General features: G+C 45.0%; 1 protein-coding gene across 1 annotated transcript in view; it reads left to right on the top strand.

Annotated features, from left to right (window-relative positions):
- Positions 1-3,937: 3,937 nt before the first annotated feature.
- Positions 3,938-17,571, top strand: part of LYSMD2 (LysM domain containing 2) — a 45,716-nt gene continuing 32,082 nt past the window's right edge. Inside the window, exon 1 of the mRNA XM_063445695.1 lies at positions 3,938-4,277. Coding sequence (XP_063301765.1) covers positions 4,041-4,277 — 237 coding nt within the window. The 5' untranslated portion in view covers positions 3,938-4,040. The remainder of the gene's footprint in view (positions 4,278-17,571) is intronic.

Here is a 17,571-nt window from a genome sequence, read left to right as displayed (position 1 = left end):
AACGATTTTTTTAAGGAGTGGAGACTGGGTGAGCATCTAACAGAGGAGGGAAGCGAGTTCCACAGGAACGGTGCAGCCCTCGAGAAATCTTGAAGACGAGCATCAGAGGTGGGAGTACGGACAGAAGATAGACGTAAGTCTTCAGCAGATCGTAAGGGCCTAGGCGGGACATACTTCTGTATAAGGGAGGATAGATAGGTGGGAGCAGCAGGGATTTGAAAGCAAGAACCAGAATTTTAAATTGAGCTCTATATTTTATAGGAAGCGAATGTAGGGACTGACAGAAGGGTGAGGCATGGGAGGTGCGGGCGGGCGGACAGGAAAATGAGCCTCGCCGCCGCATTCATTATGGACTGTAACGGCCCAAGTTGGGAGCACGTAAGACCACTGAGAAGCGGATTACAGTAGTCAAGGCGAGAAAGGACAGTGGAATGGACCAACACCTTAATCGCATCTGGCGTTAAGTAGGGGCGGATGCGCGCAATGTTTTTGAGATGGAAATGACAGGTGACAGATTGAACATGAGGCTTGCAGGAGAGGTCGGAGTCAAAGAGAACACCTAGGCAGCGAGCCTGCATGGTGGAGCTGATGGTAGCACCGTTGACTTGGAGGGAGACAGACACAGGAGTAACAACACTTGAGGGAGGAAAGACCAGAATTTCAGTTTTGGCCAAGTTTAGTTTAAGGAAGTGGGCAGCCATCCAGTTAGAAACAGCAGAGAGGCAGTCAGAGAAACTAGTCAAGAGGGACAGGGAGAGATCAGGAGAGGACAGGTAGATTTGCGTGTCATCTGCACAGAAATGATATTGGAAGCCAAAGGAGCTAATGAGTTTACCAAGGGAGGCAGTATAGATAGAGAACCAAGGACTGAACCTTGGGGGACACCAACAGAGAGGAGTTGGGGAGAAGAAGCAGAGCCAGAGAAAGAAACACTGAAAGAGCGCTGGGAGAGGTAGGAGGAGCACCAGGAGAGAGCAATATCTTGTAGACCGATATTGCGGAGGATGAGAAGAAGCTGTTGATGATCAACAGTATCAACCTTTATTTCAGTCTGCTGCTGCTGCCTCTGCCTGCTTGGCTGACATCATCAGAAGTGGTGATCTAAGCTAATCCCAATGTTTCCTATAGGAAAGCATTGGATTGGCTGAGCTTGTCAAGGAGACAGATCATGAATTTGACTGGAACACTTCTCAAAGGCAGGTAATATTCAGTCCGGCCACATTGGCCTTATATTTTAAATGAACACTATAGGGTCAGGAACACAAACATGTATTGCTGACCATATAGTTTTAAAAAACACCATCTATCCCCTCCTTGCCCCCCTCTACCCAGACTGATAGAAAGCTGTTCAGTTTTATCACTGAGCACTTCCTGTCAGACTGGATGGAGAATAAATATCCGCTACAATGGTGCGTTCCGCTCGGCCACGCTACATGAAGTGACCGTCAGGAGACAGAGCACTGTGCGCTCTCCACCTGCCGACCTCTCCACTTTCTCATTCACAGACACACACATTGCCTAATACACACACTGCCTAATGCACAGACACCCTTCCTAATACACATATATGCTGCCTAATACACAGAAACACACACTGACTAATGCACAGACAAACAAAAAATAAATAATAATAAGTGTAGACCGAATAAAAAGGACGTTGCACTTTAATAGGTTACACTTACAAAATTGTGGTGGTATCAAGGCACATCAAGTCTGGTCTTGGCACTTCAACCCCTTGCTATTCCAGGCAGAATCCATTTTAAAGAAGACAATTGTAAACCATATAGTATTCTTGATTGTATAATATTGTGATATTTTTTACTATTATTCTGATATCTGTTTAAGTTCCTTTATATCTCCTTAAATATTTTTTTTGAGTTATATTTGGGACTTTTAGATGACTTCGAAAATTCTCGGCACGCAGCGCTGGCAATGAAACGCAATTGCTGTGCCCTACAATGGAACGCATATACATCACGTGAACGGGGAGCCGGAAAAACGTCATACGAGAACGAAGCCTGAAACACACTCACATTCGGATGGAAGACAACTGTACTAACACACACACTGTCTAATGCACATACACCCAGCCTAATAAACAGATACACTGCCTAATACACACAGACACACACGGTCTAATACATAGACACACTGCACACACATACACAGCAAGCAGCCTCCCTTACATCCACAGGTGGGGGTTGGAGGCACTCAAAGCAGCCCATTATAATCAGTAGCCTTTCTGGGTGCAGGAAAGCTGTGGCTTTGCGGTACCCTGTTTTTCAGCAGTTGTGCCTGGATGCCTGGCGGGCGGTAGATGAGCAAGGTAAAATACCGCCCCTGTCAAAGTGCCTCCTGGAGCCATGGACCTGCCTCTACCAGTCCTTCTCTTATCTTTGGGGACTTTAATATCCCAATCAACAACCCATACAGCTCTGATGACTCGCAACTGCTCTCTGTAACCTCCTCCTCTGTAACCTCTAACTCGGCAAAAAAGGGAAATACTCCAGAACTCATCTTCACCAATCTGTACTGCCTCTAATCTCCCCAATGTTCAATTTCCTATATATGACCACCATTTCCTGACCATTGTCATCAGCATACTCCGTACCCAAATGATACCACCCCCGATACATCAATCAATCAATCTTGCACAAACCTCCACTGTCTCGACCTACAGCGATTCTCCATCAACCTCCAAACTCAACTTTTTCCTATCTCAAACCTCACCTGCCCTAACTCTGCAACCTCTCCTCTGAACCAGATATCATGGCACCTCCTGCATTTAAACATGATAAGTGACCCAGTTACAACCTTCTCACAACAATTAATCGGATACCTAAAAAAAGGTTCCAGAATTGCTGAACACGAATGCTGCTGGAGAACGTCTCATTCTGCATCTGACTTCCACCACTATATGCTTGAAAAGTTTGGCTCTTTCCTCTGCAAAAGAAAACTACATCAATCACATTTTCTCTCTTTTTTTGTTGCTGCTTCTCCTCCAACTAACTTGACCTCTACAAACTTTGCAACTCTCTGCGATCTCTCTCCTACTCCTACCAACACTTCCCATAATCCCACTCTCTCCTGTATGCTCTGCTTCATTCCTCCCACCCCACCACCTCAATCCCATTCCCTTACATCTCATTCGCTCCATTAGATTCTCACTTAGTCTCCGTTCTTATAAACAAATGATTGAAAACTAACCTCTTTAGCATTCCTTCCTGCACCTTGGTAACGCACCATGCATCCTCTCCTGCAACTGTGCCATCAAAAAAAAAGGAACAAAAAACTATGCCTTTCTTGTAAATTATTCTAGCAACCTGCTTTTTCCGCACATGAAATACATCCTACACTTACCCATACCTCCTGAGAACTGGCATGCCAGTGGAAGTGGGGTAAGGGGGGCAGGCCAGCTACATGATTGCGTCACTAGCTTTGCCCAAGTTTATGGCAGTCAGCCTGGTGTCCATCAGGCCCACTGAGTGGAAAACATGCACTGAGCACTGAAACCGTGCTCCCTGCAGAGTCCTAGTGCCCTGGACACAGCTCAAGCCCGTCTAATGATGCGCTCATGCTATGATTGTTGGGGACAGTTTGTTCCCAAAAGCAGAGCAGCAGGAAACTAAGGTGCACAAGTCATGATAAAGACATGAAATTAGGACTGTCCCGCCGATATCAGGCACAGTTGGGAAGCATGCTTACGTCTTGTGCCGATTTACCCATTTGCCCTAAAATGTAAGCTCCTTTGAGCAGGGCCCTCAACCCCCTCTGTACCAGTGCCTCCAACTCGTCTGGTTACAAATACGCGTCTGTTAGTGTACACGTTGTACAGCGCTGCGGAATCTGTTGGCGCTATATAAATAATAATCAGCCCCTGGGGTCACAGTTCTATGAAAGCACACACACAGTGACTGGCAGGGCTAGCTCCCAGCATGCAGTGTGGCGCCCTCTGGCGGTGAGTGGCTGCGATGCACACAGGGGGCTCCGGGCTGATCGCGTTGTCCTTCCCATAGCCCGAGCTCTCTCCGCAGCAGAAGATGGCGGACCCTTCGCCGGTGCTGCCGCCGCACAGGGAGGGGGGCGGTCGGTGCGGTTACAGCATGTTCCCGGAGTGCGAGTCTGAGGCCGAGCTGTCGCAGAGCCTGGCCCGGACCAAGACCCGCTCGTACGGCAGCACGGCCACGGTGAGCGCTCCCTGGGCGGAGAGACACATCGAGCACCGGCTGAGCCCCACCGATACCCTGCAGGGCATCGCTCTCAAATACGGCGTGACGGTGAGCGGGGCCCGGGGGGGACTTACCGGGGGATGGGGGGACTTACCTGGATAGGGAGGGGGGCATGGCCGGGGCCCTGTATTATCTATCCCGTTAGTTAGAGGGAGCATGACCCACCCCGGGGTATTCATCATCACACGGGGTGTATCACAGGATATGGCTGGCAATGACATATGCTGGGGAGAAGGGGTCACCCCAGAGTGGCTAGCATTGGGGGATTGTGGGAGGGGGACTGGTCCCAGAGTGGCTGGTATGGGGGTTTGTGGGAGGGGGACTGGCCCCAGAGTGGCTGGCATGGGGGGGATTGTGGGAGGGGGACTGTCCCCAGAGTGGCTGGCATGGGGGGGATTGTGGGAGGGGGACTGTCCCCAGAGTGGCTGGCATGGGGGGATTGTGGGAGGGGGACTGGCCCCAGAGTGGCTGGCATGGGGGGATTGTGGGAGGGGGACTGGCCCCAGAGTGGCTGGCATGGGGGATTGTGGGAGGGGGACTGGCCCCAGAGTGGCTGGCATGGGGGGATTGTGGGAGGGGGACTGGTCCCAGAGTGGCTGGCATGGGGGGATTGTGGGAGGGGGACTGGTCCCAGAGTGGCTGGCATGGGGGGATTGTGGGAGGGGGACTGGTCCCAGAGTGGCTGGCATTGGGTGAAGGGGACTGGTCCCAGAGTGACTGGCATGGGGGGATTGTGGGAGGGCGAGTGGCTGGCATCGGGGGATTGTGGGAGGGGGACTGGTCCCAGAGTGGCTGGCTCTGGAGGATTGTGGGAGGGGGACTGGTCCCAGAGTGGCTGGCTCTGGAGGATTGTGGGAGGGGGACTGGTCCCAGAGTGGCTGGCAAGGGGGACTGGCCCCAGAGTGGCTGGCATGGGGGGATTGTGGGAGGGGGGCTGGTCCCAGAGTGGCTGGCAAGGGGGATTGTGGGAGGGGGACTGGTCCCAGAGTGGCTGGCATGGGGGGATTGTGGGAGGGGGACTGGTCCCAGAGTGGCTAGCATGGGGGGATTGTGGGAGGGGGACTGGCCCCAGAGTGGCTGGCATGGTGAGACTGACTGGCTGGCATGTGAGGGGGAATGACCCCAGACTGACTGGCATGGTTGAGGGGGAAGGGGTGTGGGGCGTGGCGAGAATTACACTGACCCTATATTGTCTGGCATGTAGGGGGAAAACTGTCCTGTATGGGACAGCAGAGAATGGTCTTTTAATTATTGGTGTAAAATGTGGTCACCATCACACATGCATATCTGGTGTCCATCTAATTATCTGCAGTTTTATATCTAATGTCTGTCCACTGCCTTTCAACTGTATACTATCTTCTGTTGAGTCTGTCTAGGCCTGTCTAGCTATATATAATATATAAAATTTTATGCAACACTAACCTGAATTAAAGGGACAATATAGTCACCAGAAGGTGCCTATAGCCCATCCCTGCAGGCTATTTGCTGTAAAAACTGCCTTTTCAGAGAAAAAGCAGTGTTTACATTGCTGCCTAGGGACACCTCCAGTGGCAGTCACTCAGATGGCCTGTAGAGGTTCTTCCTGTGTCAGTGCTGCACAGTGTGCAGCACTGGCGTTTAGCACCTCAACGCTCTGCATGGGGGCACTGAACATTCCTCAAAGAGATGTATTGATTCAATTCATCTTTATGAGGAGATGCTGATTGGCCAGCGTGATGTTTTGGCTCTGTCCCGCCTCGCTTCCTAGGCTGAGAACATTAGAATTGACACACTCAGCCTATTCAATGCTTTCTTATAGGATCATCAATACTGGATGTATGAGGTATGTTTTTGACCAAATGTAAACATTGCTCTTTTCATAAACAGCAATGTTTTAAACTGTCTAAAAAAAGACTGCATCTATGCATCAAAACCACTACATAAGTGGTTGCCACCTAGACCATCTCTTTACTTAATAATAATCCCTGTGCCGCTGAAGATCTCAAACTAATCCTTGAGAACAAAGATTGTGCCTTTATAAATGTCTTGGAACTCTGCATTATTTTCTCCTAATGTGCACTTCAGAGTTCCCTATAAATCTATTTTATTATAAATGGTTTAGGTTAGACTTTAATCACAGTACAGATTAAGGAACAGCATACACATAAAAATACAGTTTTACATTTTATAAGGCTACTTGCCTATCTCACTTGCACCATTCCTGCAAAATGCATCTTCTGGGTGTGCCCCCGATTCCCTTTATAGGCTTTGATCATAGCACAGTAGTTGGTATACATTCTTACAAGAGACCCTGCACACTGGTTCCTCGCTACGATCCGACCATTAAACCAAGAGGGGCTCCATACCAAAATGTATACCGCAACTCCAGACAATCACAAGAGGAAAAAAAGAAGAGTATATGCAACACTTCTTAATACATGCACGATTAAGGCTCATTTGAGCCAAAACGTCGCATTATTTTAGTAGGTTAACTTACCCTTAAATAAAGCTTGCACCATCAGTATCCAGGAGTGTTTCCTGTACTCTTCTTTTTCTTTTTTTTTTTCTCTAGTAGTTGTACATGTGTCTTGGTCTGCCTGAGAATGGGATTTGCTGTCCCAGGCAGAAGCTGCTACTTGTGGCTGCTGTCATTTATTCAGCTCCTCTTCCCTTAGTGATATGCCAGGAAAGTATCTAGGTGTAGAGAATAACTATCTTCAATTGTCTCCCCAGCTGTTCTCCTAGCATATAGGAACACTGCTTGCTGAAGTTTTTCAGTGTCTGGAGTTTGTCTATTTATTTAATACTGTTCAAAAAGTGCTGATTTCAGTAGTAGTCAGCTCTTTTTAAAGTCCACACTGGAATGGTTTTCCTGCTGTCAATCCACAGAGTTTACTGAAGTGGCAGGGGCACTATGCTGGAGCACGCCTGCGTTCAACATTTCTACAGCTCACTGTAAAGCGATAGGAAGCTGTGCTCGTGGCTCCAGCACAGTGCTTTCTCGATGAGAAGCCTCTTACTGGTCCGTTTACTGGCACAGACTGAAAGTTAGTGCTGGGGATGAAGTGGAAGGCTTACAAAGAGTGCAGAAACAGGTCTGCAGCGGTTGCAAGATGTTTTTCATGTAACCCTGTAGAAGTAATGCAGACAAAATAGTTCCATGTTTTCATTGGGGGTACATCTAATAAATGGTGAAAAATGTTTTCAGTGACATGTTCATTTTCATGGTGACAATTGCAGCCTGGGAGTGCAAATCTCACTAATCTTGGCCTGCCAGTGGCATGCATGTCCTGGTGCAGCTGAGAAATCTGTATTCATAACACTATAGTTACCTCTGCCCCCAATCCCCGGCATTGCAAGGGTTAAAAAAAAACACCTTGTAACACTTACCAGATTCCAGCTTCGAGGTCCGTCGGCCTTCTGACATCATCCGATGAGGGGACTAATGCACATGCGCGACGAGTGCATTAGGCCATCCCTAACGCATTAGGCAATAACTCAATGCTTTCCTAAGCTAATTTAATGGACAATGGCAATGTTTTAGATTGCAGGACTACGTGTGACAGGGACACAGTGCCCAGTACACATAGTTACATAATTACATAGCTGAAAAGAGACTTGCGTCCATCAAGTTCAGCCTTCCTCACATTTGTTTTTTTGCTGTTGATCCAAAAGAAGGCAAAAAAAACCCAGTTTGAAGCACAATTTTGCAACAAGCTAGGAAAAAAATTCCTTCTTGACCGCAGAATGGCAGTCAGATTTATCCTTGGATCAAGCAGTTATTACCCTACATTGAAAGATTATATCCTTGAATATTCTGTTTTTGCAAGTATGCATCTAATAGCTGTTTGAACATCTGTATGGACTCTGATAAAACCACTTCTTCAGGCAGAGAATTCCACATCCTGATTGTTCTTACAGTAAAAAAACAAAAACAAAAAAACCTTTCCTTTGCCTTAGACGAAATCTTCTTTCTTCCAGTCTAAACGCATGGCCTCGTGTCCTATGTAAAGTCCGGTTTGTGAATAGATTTCCACACAGTGGTTTGTATTGGCCCCGAATATATTTGTATAATGTTATCATATCCCCTCTCAGGTGACGTTTTTCTAAACTAAATAGGTTTAAATTTGTTAACCTTTCTTCATAGCTGATATGTTCCATTCCTTTTATTAATTTTGTAGCCCGCCTCTGCACTTTTTCTAGTGCCATAATATCCTTCTTTAGAACAGGTGCCCAAAATTGCACAGCATATTCAATATGTGGTCTTACCAGTGATTTATAAAGAGGCAAAATGATATTCTCATCCCGAGAATGAATGCCCGTTTTCATGAATGACAATACCTTGCTGGCCTTAGCCACTGCTGATTGACATTGCACATTGTTGCATAGTTTGTTGTCTATAACAATTCCCAAGTCCTTTTCGTGTGCTGCTATTCCTAATTCGCTCCCACATCAATGAGATAAAGTGGTCTGAGTGCCTATAGTGTCCCTGTAAGGGATACACACTGAGTAGTATCAGCATATTGTGCATAGCACTGTCACCATGTGGGCACTTGGCATAATTTGGTGGCTGGTGGGGAGCAGGCAATGGTAAATTTAACTTACCTGAATCTGTACCTCACGGGTGCTGCCATTTTATTCTTGCTGATCCTCTTCTGCTCCTGGCACAGAATCATGCGCAAGAGTACCACATTGAGGTCTATGTAGGGTCCCGCGGGATCCTCCATGGACAGATCCAGCTCCCTGCAGCTGTCACTGGTGATGATTGGGTGATTGGGGTATTAACGATTCTAGACAGCAGTAGCCCAGTGTCTAGAAATGTCAGGTGTAGGAAAAATGCTGGGACAAATTAGTACCTACTTTGCCTTAGTATATATCTTTTAATTTGGTTGAAATTTCAGTGAAATTCCAACACAGTCTATGTGTATTTCATAAAGATTCCATCTCTATGAAATGTTCATTTTGCAGAGGTATGAGGGGGAGAATGGGATTGTGACACTGCTGCTTTACTGCCACAGTGTGTTTCACCTTCCATGCAGTATTGCCTTTTTGTGTATTTTTTTTTCTTTTTTTTTTTTTTTATATATTTGTATTTTTCAGTCTGTGCTTTTTGTATTGTGTCTCTTAATAGTTTAACATTCATGCTGCACCATACTCTCTCTAGTTACCGAATGAGCTCTTAGCTTTGGGGAGGTTGTCTGTCCTTAGTGGTTACAATCTGACTATTGGTGTGTTAAAACCACAAATAAACATGTGTCAAAGGGAATTCGTTTATGAAGAAAAATGTCATATAAACTCTGTAAGTAAAACCTGCTACTTTTTATTACTGCAAGATAATACTCTGACAGCGTTTTCAACCAAAATGAATGTCTGTTCTTTGTGATTTGACAATTAGCTTGTAAAAATATTGGGCGCAATAGACAAATTGAAACAATAACTCTCCCCCCAGCCCAACTCTGTTATGGCCTGCATCTTTTACATGTCCGCACGGAACTCCCTGTTTATATTGTATAGACCCTTGAGTTGGAATGTAGTTGTTGTTGTATGTGGTTTTGTGGTTTTGTGTGTTTGCAGGTCGGATGTTTCGCAGTTCCTAGCTTGATTTAAAAAAACAAACAAAAAAAAAAAAAACCTCCCAGTATCTGGAGGTGTACTTGGTAACAAATGCTAATGTGGAGATAAGGATCTGAGCTGAAAGTGCAATTCACCCACAATGGCCCGTACATTGGTGTTTATTACTTAAAGGGATACATTGTACACCAAAGCATTACCTTAATGAAGCAATTTTAGTGTATAGATCAGGGCTTGACAAATTTGCTTTTAATATTGGAGCCGTTTTTTTTTTTTTTAACTAGCAAAGCTTTATTTTCAGGTACCTAAATAACCGATCTTGAATTTACAGATAAAGATGACTAGAACCAAACATAATGGGCATTTCACTTCTGCAGATAATGTATTCTGATGTGACACACCAGATGTTTTATGAAATGTATCATTTTTTTTTCAGTTGGCTTTTTGTGGCTATGAACATGCCTTGTATTTTTAGAATTAGACTAATACTCTCTGATAGACACTCACACTTACTCACTGATTTTTCACATACTGACAGACAGAGCTGAAGTGGATATTTTCCCTGCAGTCCATTGGATCTGCTATGATCCTGTAATCTTCAGGCAATTCTTGCTCTACTCCTTCGTGCGCCATTTAGTGGTGCCTTACCCATTCATATCCTGACCTCACAGGAGGGTGCGCAAGGGAGCAGAGCGGGAAGATCGCAGCTCCCTCGAACGACTGCCTCCATTGCCCACAGCTGCCCGCCTTAGGAAAGCCTCAAAGTGGCCAGCCGGCCAGCTCATGGGCCCTCGGTGATGAACACAAAGGGCCCAAGAGAAACCTCAGCGACCCCTGTAGTTCCGCCACTGCATGTTACTTCAGGGCTCGTCAAATCCCAGGTCGCCACAGCGACTAGAAATCTTGCCCTGGTGCTTGGGATTTGCCAGCTCTGCCGCCCTGAGGAACATGGAGACGGCCAGCTGAGGCAGCATAGAGCTGGCCACCTGCAGGGGGCATTGTAGGCGGCGTGCGAGGGAGCAGTACTCTGTCTGCAGCCCCTTTCTGATCCCTTGCTCTGTTTAATGATGCCGGGAGCTGGAATATGACATCACTTCGTCCCCGGCATCATTACAGAGAGCGTGAGGGAGCAGAGAGAAGCTGCAGTAAGATTAATGCTCCCTCGCACGCAGAATGATAACAGCCCCACTGGACTCCAGGGAAAGACCCACTCTGCTCTCCCAAAGGTAGGTTTTCAATTAAAACAAAATTGTGAGAGAGAGTGTGTGTGTGTGTGTGTGTGTGTGTGTCTGTCTGTCAGAGTGAGTGTGTGTGTGAGCCTGCTGTCAGTGTACATGCAAGCCTGCTGTCAGAGTTAGTGTGTGTGCGCATGTGCGTGTTTAGGCACCTACCCCCTCTGATAGCATGAGGAAGGTGTTTTTACTTACAGGTTTTCCTACGCCGTGCCAGTTTCGCTGCGGCTGATCCCACCTCCATGGCAGAGATTATCAATCTTTATGATCTCAACTAAGCCAATGCTTTCCCTCAGCAAATGTGCCAATCCGCATCTCCTCATAGAGATGCATTGAATTAATGAATCTCCATAATGAACATTCAGCGCCTCCATGGAGTGCTTGGAGACCCTGAACATGGGTGCCGCACATGGTGCAGCAGTGACCCAGAACTCTCTAGTGGCACACTGAGTGACTGTCACTAGAAGTGTCACTAAACCGCAATGTAAACACTGCCTTTTTGTTGAAAAGGCAGTGTTTACACTGAAAAGCATGCAGGTACAGGCTATAGACACCAGGACAACTACATCAAGCTGCAGTGGTTCTGGTGACTATAGTGTCCCTATTGCTTTTTTCCCATTGAAAATGACTGGATCCTAGATTCCAAACAAATTTGTCAAGCACTTTGTAACTTCACAGGCATTGGTGCAAACAGTATTCAACAGGCCATGTGCCAGGCTAAAATTCCTAGTTGCCATGACAACCTGGCGCCTGGGATTTGTCGAGCCCTGGTATAGATCATGTCACTGCTAAGGTCTTTGCAGTTTTAGGAAGTAAAGGAATACTTCTAGTAACCTAACCACTACAGCTCATGGCTGTAGTGGTTATGGTACTATGAGTATTCCTTTAACTTAGCACACACAGCTGTAGCTGGTGTGTAGGCAGGGAGCAGTGAAAGGCAGACTCAGATAAGAAGTCAAACTGTCCTAAAACTTTTGATTTATTAATTAAGAGAAGAAAGCCAGGGCACTCCTGGTACCATTATCAGTAGTTTGTTGTGGTTATGGAGCATAGAATGTTCCTTTAAAACACTGTGTGCAAACCCCCTCATTCTGTGGCTCACAAAACCTTCCAAAAATAAATGTAATCTTCAAATTGATCTTGAAGCAGTGTATTTACTCTAGAAGTTATTTATTCTGCTCTGATAATTGAACTACAACAGGATACTGCTGCAGGCATTTAGCAGAGCAGGAGATAACCTCTCAATAAGCACACTATGAAATAAGTTATTGAGACGGGAACTACCCTGGTCTGGAAATACGGGGTTCCAGATTTACTGTTGGAATTTGTGGGTGTTACGGTTACCTCCTGAGAATGGGGTAGGTTTGAGATTGGGAGGGGGCCGTGGCAGATTCAGGGGAACTCCCTTTCTCAGCTTCCCAGTCCCCACTTATATCTAAGGCACCCTGTACTAACTAGGGGCACAGGAAACCCAGTCTGGCCTACCCAAACCGGACTTCCACTATGAGAGCCCCATGCGCCTGACCGGGACAAACCTAGAAACTGTGGAATTGCTGAGCGGATAGGAACTTTGGCACAACCCTCTGGAACTTTAACTAGATTGAGCTCGGACCCTGTGTAACGGATCGTGTCATATTTTGAAAAGAGGGTCTGGAGCTTTCAAATTACACCTTACTTGTGGAGGAGTTCCACAGGAAACCCAGGGGCAAAGCATTCATATGCCCCAGAACTCCTCACTGGATATTTTTCCTACTTCTGGAATTGAAACTGACCTTTGGTCCATTATCTCTACGCTGGACACCCTCACACTCTGCATGACCTCCAGCGTTAGATTTTTTTCCCCATAGGAAAGCATTGAATAATGTGAGTGCGGTCATTGCCCAGCTGACAGCGGGAGAGGAGTGTGGGGGCGGGGCCTAACCCAGCGACGAGTGACATTAGTGCTGGATTCAGGTGAGTTACTGATCAGGTTCTAACCCCCTTCATCCACGCGGAGAGGAGGGGGGGTTGTGAGGGAGGGTGCACTGTAGGATTCTAATGTGCCATGAAAAGGGGGGGAGGCTGAATGCTGCGTTAGGACTTCCCCCATAGGAAAGCATTGTATAATGCTTTCCTGTGGGATTTGAACACTGGATGTCCTCATGCGTAATGTGCGGACGTCCAGCGTCAGGCAACCGGAAGTCCCTCTAGTGGCTGACTGGTAGACCGCCACTAGAGGTGCAGTTAACCCTGCAATGTAATTATTGCAGTTTAGGGCTAAGGTGCTTGGGACACTGCACCCAAACCACTTCAGTGATCTGACGTAGTCTGGGTGCCTATAATGTGCATTTAATTGGAGAAGCTGTAGTTAGTGCGGTTATTGGATGTTAGACTGTGTGTGGCTGTCAAAGATAGTGAGGTAATGTTTAATTGAGAGCTTGTACATATGTCTGTGTCTGTGCATATTAACATAATTTAGAGAAGACTGTGGAACAAAGCCTGTAAGAAACCTGTGTCTTCATTCCATTCTTATGAAAAATAACCTGGTAAGTATATATCCTGGCATACACATGTGTTAGTCTAACTAGGATCCAGTCCTTCAATATGAAAGAAGTGCTGATAGATTCAGCAGAGATCCTGGAAACATTCACAGGGTTATTTACTGAAGTGGAAATTCAAAGTGAATTTAAAATTTGAATAACCAAACTAAAAGCACAGCTGACATGGAGAATTTTTCCAGGTTGGCTATGATCTTTAAAATTAAATTTGAAATTCACTTTGAATTCTCATTTAGTGAATAGCCCTGTCACTGTGTTTGACCTGAATATTTACCGGAGCCTCTCCTGCAGCCTTTCTATAAAGAGTAGGGTTTCTTGCAGTGGTTAAATGCAAAACTTGCAAGTCCCATGACCTATAAAATACACGTGCTAACTTGTCTCATTATGTTCTTAAGTCAAATCACCAGAGCGTTGCAGCTTCAGAAAATAATTTCTTTCTTCATTTGATTATTTATTTTCTTCTTTGGAAAACTTGCATTTTAAAGATATAATCTGGGGACTTGAAGCTGAGCTTCTCCATTTTTTAAGGAACACTATAGTGTTACCAATACAAACATGTATTCCTAACACTATAGTGTTAGATTAACACTTTAATATTATTCCCGCCCCTCCACCACTATCCCAATGAATAGAATAAAGTTTTGTACTCGCCACTCAACTTTCTCGCTGCACCGGTCTCTTTGCTGAGACCATCAATGCTGATAATCTCAGTCAATCCAATGGTTGTTCATAGGGAAGGAATGGGAGGCTATTGCTTATATGTGGTAAATCACCTTGCTGTTTTAGGAGCAGCATTTAATTGAGAACGGAGTTTGACTAATCAACGAGAAGCCCTCTTTAGTGGCTGGAAATCAGAGTGACAACCTCTAGAGACAGCTTAGACCGCAATGTAAACACTGCCTTTTCTCTGAAAAAGACATAATTTACTATGCTCAGCCTGCAGGAACAGGGTCCAGAACCATACATTATAGAAACACTCTCTGGCATTCGGAATACGAACCCTTCTAGTGCATTAAAATTGTAGATTTACTTGCTTTTTCACCACCACCGTGGTGCCCTCTCTGCGGCCCACCCAGGCTCATTGACTGAGATGATCAAACCATATGATTTCAGCCAATAAAACGCCTCCCCATGGGGAAGCATTGGGAGACTAGTGCGCATGCATGGCAAATTGCCACAGTGCTCTAGTAGTAGTGTTTTATTGAGAACTGAGTGACTCGGTTCTAACCACGGATGCTCCTCTAGTAGCTTTCAGGAAGACAAGCCACTAGAAGTGTTTAACTGCAAAACCCCAGATTTGTATTTCTAAAACTACAGATTCCCTTTTATACTAAAGTTGTTTTGGTGCTAAGAGTATGCCTTTAAATGTAAAGTGTCATGTTTTAGTTAAATAGCCTCAAGGATAAACTTTCTACAAGTATTTACTTTTGTGTTGTAGTTTTGGATTCTTTCAGTACTATTAAAATTGCAATCTCAGCATGCCAATTTCCTAGTTTCAAAACCGTATTTGTTCTATAACCTCTAAAAGGAAAGGAGTATTAATTTCATTACATTTTTCATTTTTTAAACTATATAGTACATCTACTTGCTCAAGGGACTAAAGTGGTAGCCCTATCTATTTGCCCGCATGAGAATCTACTTGTCCAGACACAAAATAATTTCAAATGCCAAGATCCCATAGCACTGACAGAGGTATTTGGTGAGCTGCAGTGTCCCGGTAAGACATTTCTGAGTGAGTAGTCTGACTCTCCTTCTGCCGGAGATGCACTCCCTGCCCAGCACCATCTCCCTCAAGGCAGCCCTGATGCTGCAGGGCTAAAAGAATAAAAATAATCTGTCCTGAGTGTCTGGCAATATAAATTTCACATCCCTGTAGTAGGTATGCCCTCAAAGAAAATGTGTTTTGCATGCTTTGTTTGGGAGGGGAAAAAAGACCTCCTGTCTGCTGGTTTTGGAAGCCCTTCCTTTTCCCAGGCACAGTCTTCCACTCCCTGTTAGAGAAATTACCAGTCATAAGCATCTTATTGACAAGCCACTGTGCTGCAGACGCAAAGGGCTTTCCAGTGCTTCTCTATGAGCTGTAGTACATTGAGAAGGGGAAAAGGCATGTGCGTTCTAGGCCAATGTTCTTGCCACTTCTATTAAATCTGTGGACCTAGCAGAAGCTTATGATAGTCTCCCTGGCAAAAATACCCCCAATTAGAAAAGTTCTGATTTCTATTGAAATCATCACTTGAATAAACTGTTGGAAAAAATTAGAATCCAGACACACAAAGCACATTGTCTGGAGTGTTCCTTTAACTGAAAGCCTAGACATATTGACCATTTTTATTATTCGGGATTATTTAGTGAATATATTTGACTACTTTTTCTAGCATGTAGGTCCTGATGCAGGTACCATCAACTTGAAGGCAGAGCAAAAGAGTGGGATCAGTATTATGAAGAAGATAAATAACAAGCTCTGTTTTAGAGGGATTGAGTTTCAGAAAGCGGGGGGGGGGGGGACATGCAATCAGAGATGGAAGCAAGGGAACCAGTGATGCGTTGTAGGACAGTGGGTGAGAGATCAGGGGACGAGAGATATATTGCTTGTTGTATAGACATTATTAAATGTAAAACCGAGAAAACATATTTTTTTCTCCAATATTCAATGTTGTGTGTATTTTTATATACAAATAAGGTATTTAAAAAAAAAAAAAAAGAATAACCAATGTGACTGACACAGAAAAGATGTGCATCATGTAATCCGATAATGTTTCTCTGCTAATAATATGCTTAGCAATACTACAAATGTAAGGCAAGTCAAATAAAAACAGCACTGCCACAATTCAGAGAAAATGCAACATAAAGTAATATTAACCCAAGCCCCTGCAACCGTTTACATCTACTTACTCTTATTCTGATACAGGAAGCATGTTGTGCCGCCAGGCAGGGAAACCAAGAGAGGCCAGCTGACGCTCTAAGCCAGCTTTCATAAAGAAAATGTACATTTTAATGAATGGGGAGCAACTCTTCGGTTTTGAGTATTTATGAAGGTCACTGGCGGCAGGCCTTGCTTCCTGGGGAAAAAAATTATAGTTCTAAAGGGTTGGGTTAACTTTGCAATGCATTTTCTTTGGATTGTGGCAGTGCTGTTTGTATTTGTTTTACCTTACATTTTTAGTATTGCTAAACATATTCTTAGCAGAGAAATATATAATCTAATTACATGCTGCCGATCTGTTCTGAGTGGCAGTCACTGCGGTTGGTAGGTTTGTATGTAACTTGCAGATAGTGAAAGGTTTTATTGTTTATGTGGGAGGCAAACAAACCAAAAATAACTAGAGGGTAGAAAGCATCACTGATATAAGAAAAACACACACATAATTAGATTTGTGTGGGCCATGCAGCTCACAAAGACTTTAAGGCAGGGCTTCACAAATTTGCTTTAAATCTATTAGCCAGGTTTTTTTTTTTTTTTTGGTTTTATTTTAAACTAACAAAGCTTTTCAACGACAAAAACAACATATCTTAAAGGGACACTATAGTCACCAGAACCACTACAGGTTGTTGAAGTCATTCTGGCGTCTATAGTCTGCCCCTCCAGACTTTTCAATGTAAACACTGCCTTTTTCAGAGACATAGCAGTGTTTACATTGCGGCCTAGTAACACCTCTAGCGGTCATCACTCAGACGGACGCTAGAGGTGCTTCCTAGTCCAGTGCTGCACAGTGTGCAGCACCTACTTTCAGCATCTTCACTTTGTACATGGAGGCGCTGACATTCCCCTTAGATATGTATTGTTTCAATGCATTTCTGTGATGGGATGCTGAATGGCCCAGAGCAGCATTTTGACACACATTTGTCTCCCAATATTTTCCTAAGGGAAAGCATTGGATTGGCTGAGATCGTCAAGATAGATCTTAGCCATGAATCAGGGCAAGCTGCGTCAAGAGCGGGGCAACATAGGGAAAAAAGGTGAGTAAAACCACCTGATCAGAGTGGGGCAATCACTTAAACACATTTGTTTTTTTGTAACCATGA

Source organism: Pelobates fuscus, chromosome 3 (assembly GCF_036172605.1).
Source record: "Pelobates fuscus isolate aPelFus1 chromosome 3, aPelFus1.pri, whole genome shotgun sequence".
NCBI classification, from domain to species: Eukaryota; Metazoa; Chordata; class Amphibia; order Anura; family Pelobatidae; genus Pelobates; species Pelobates fuscus.
The sequence above is the reverse complement of the archived record's forward strand: the minus strand, read 5'-3'. Positions and strand labels throughout refer to the sequence as shown.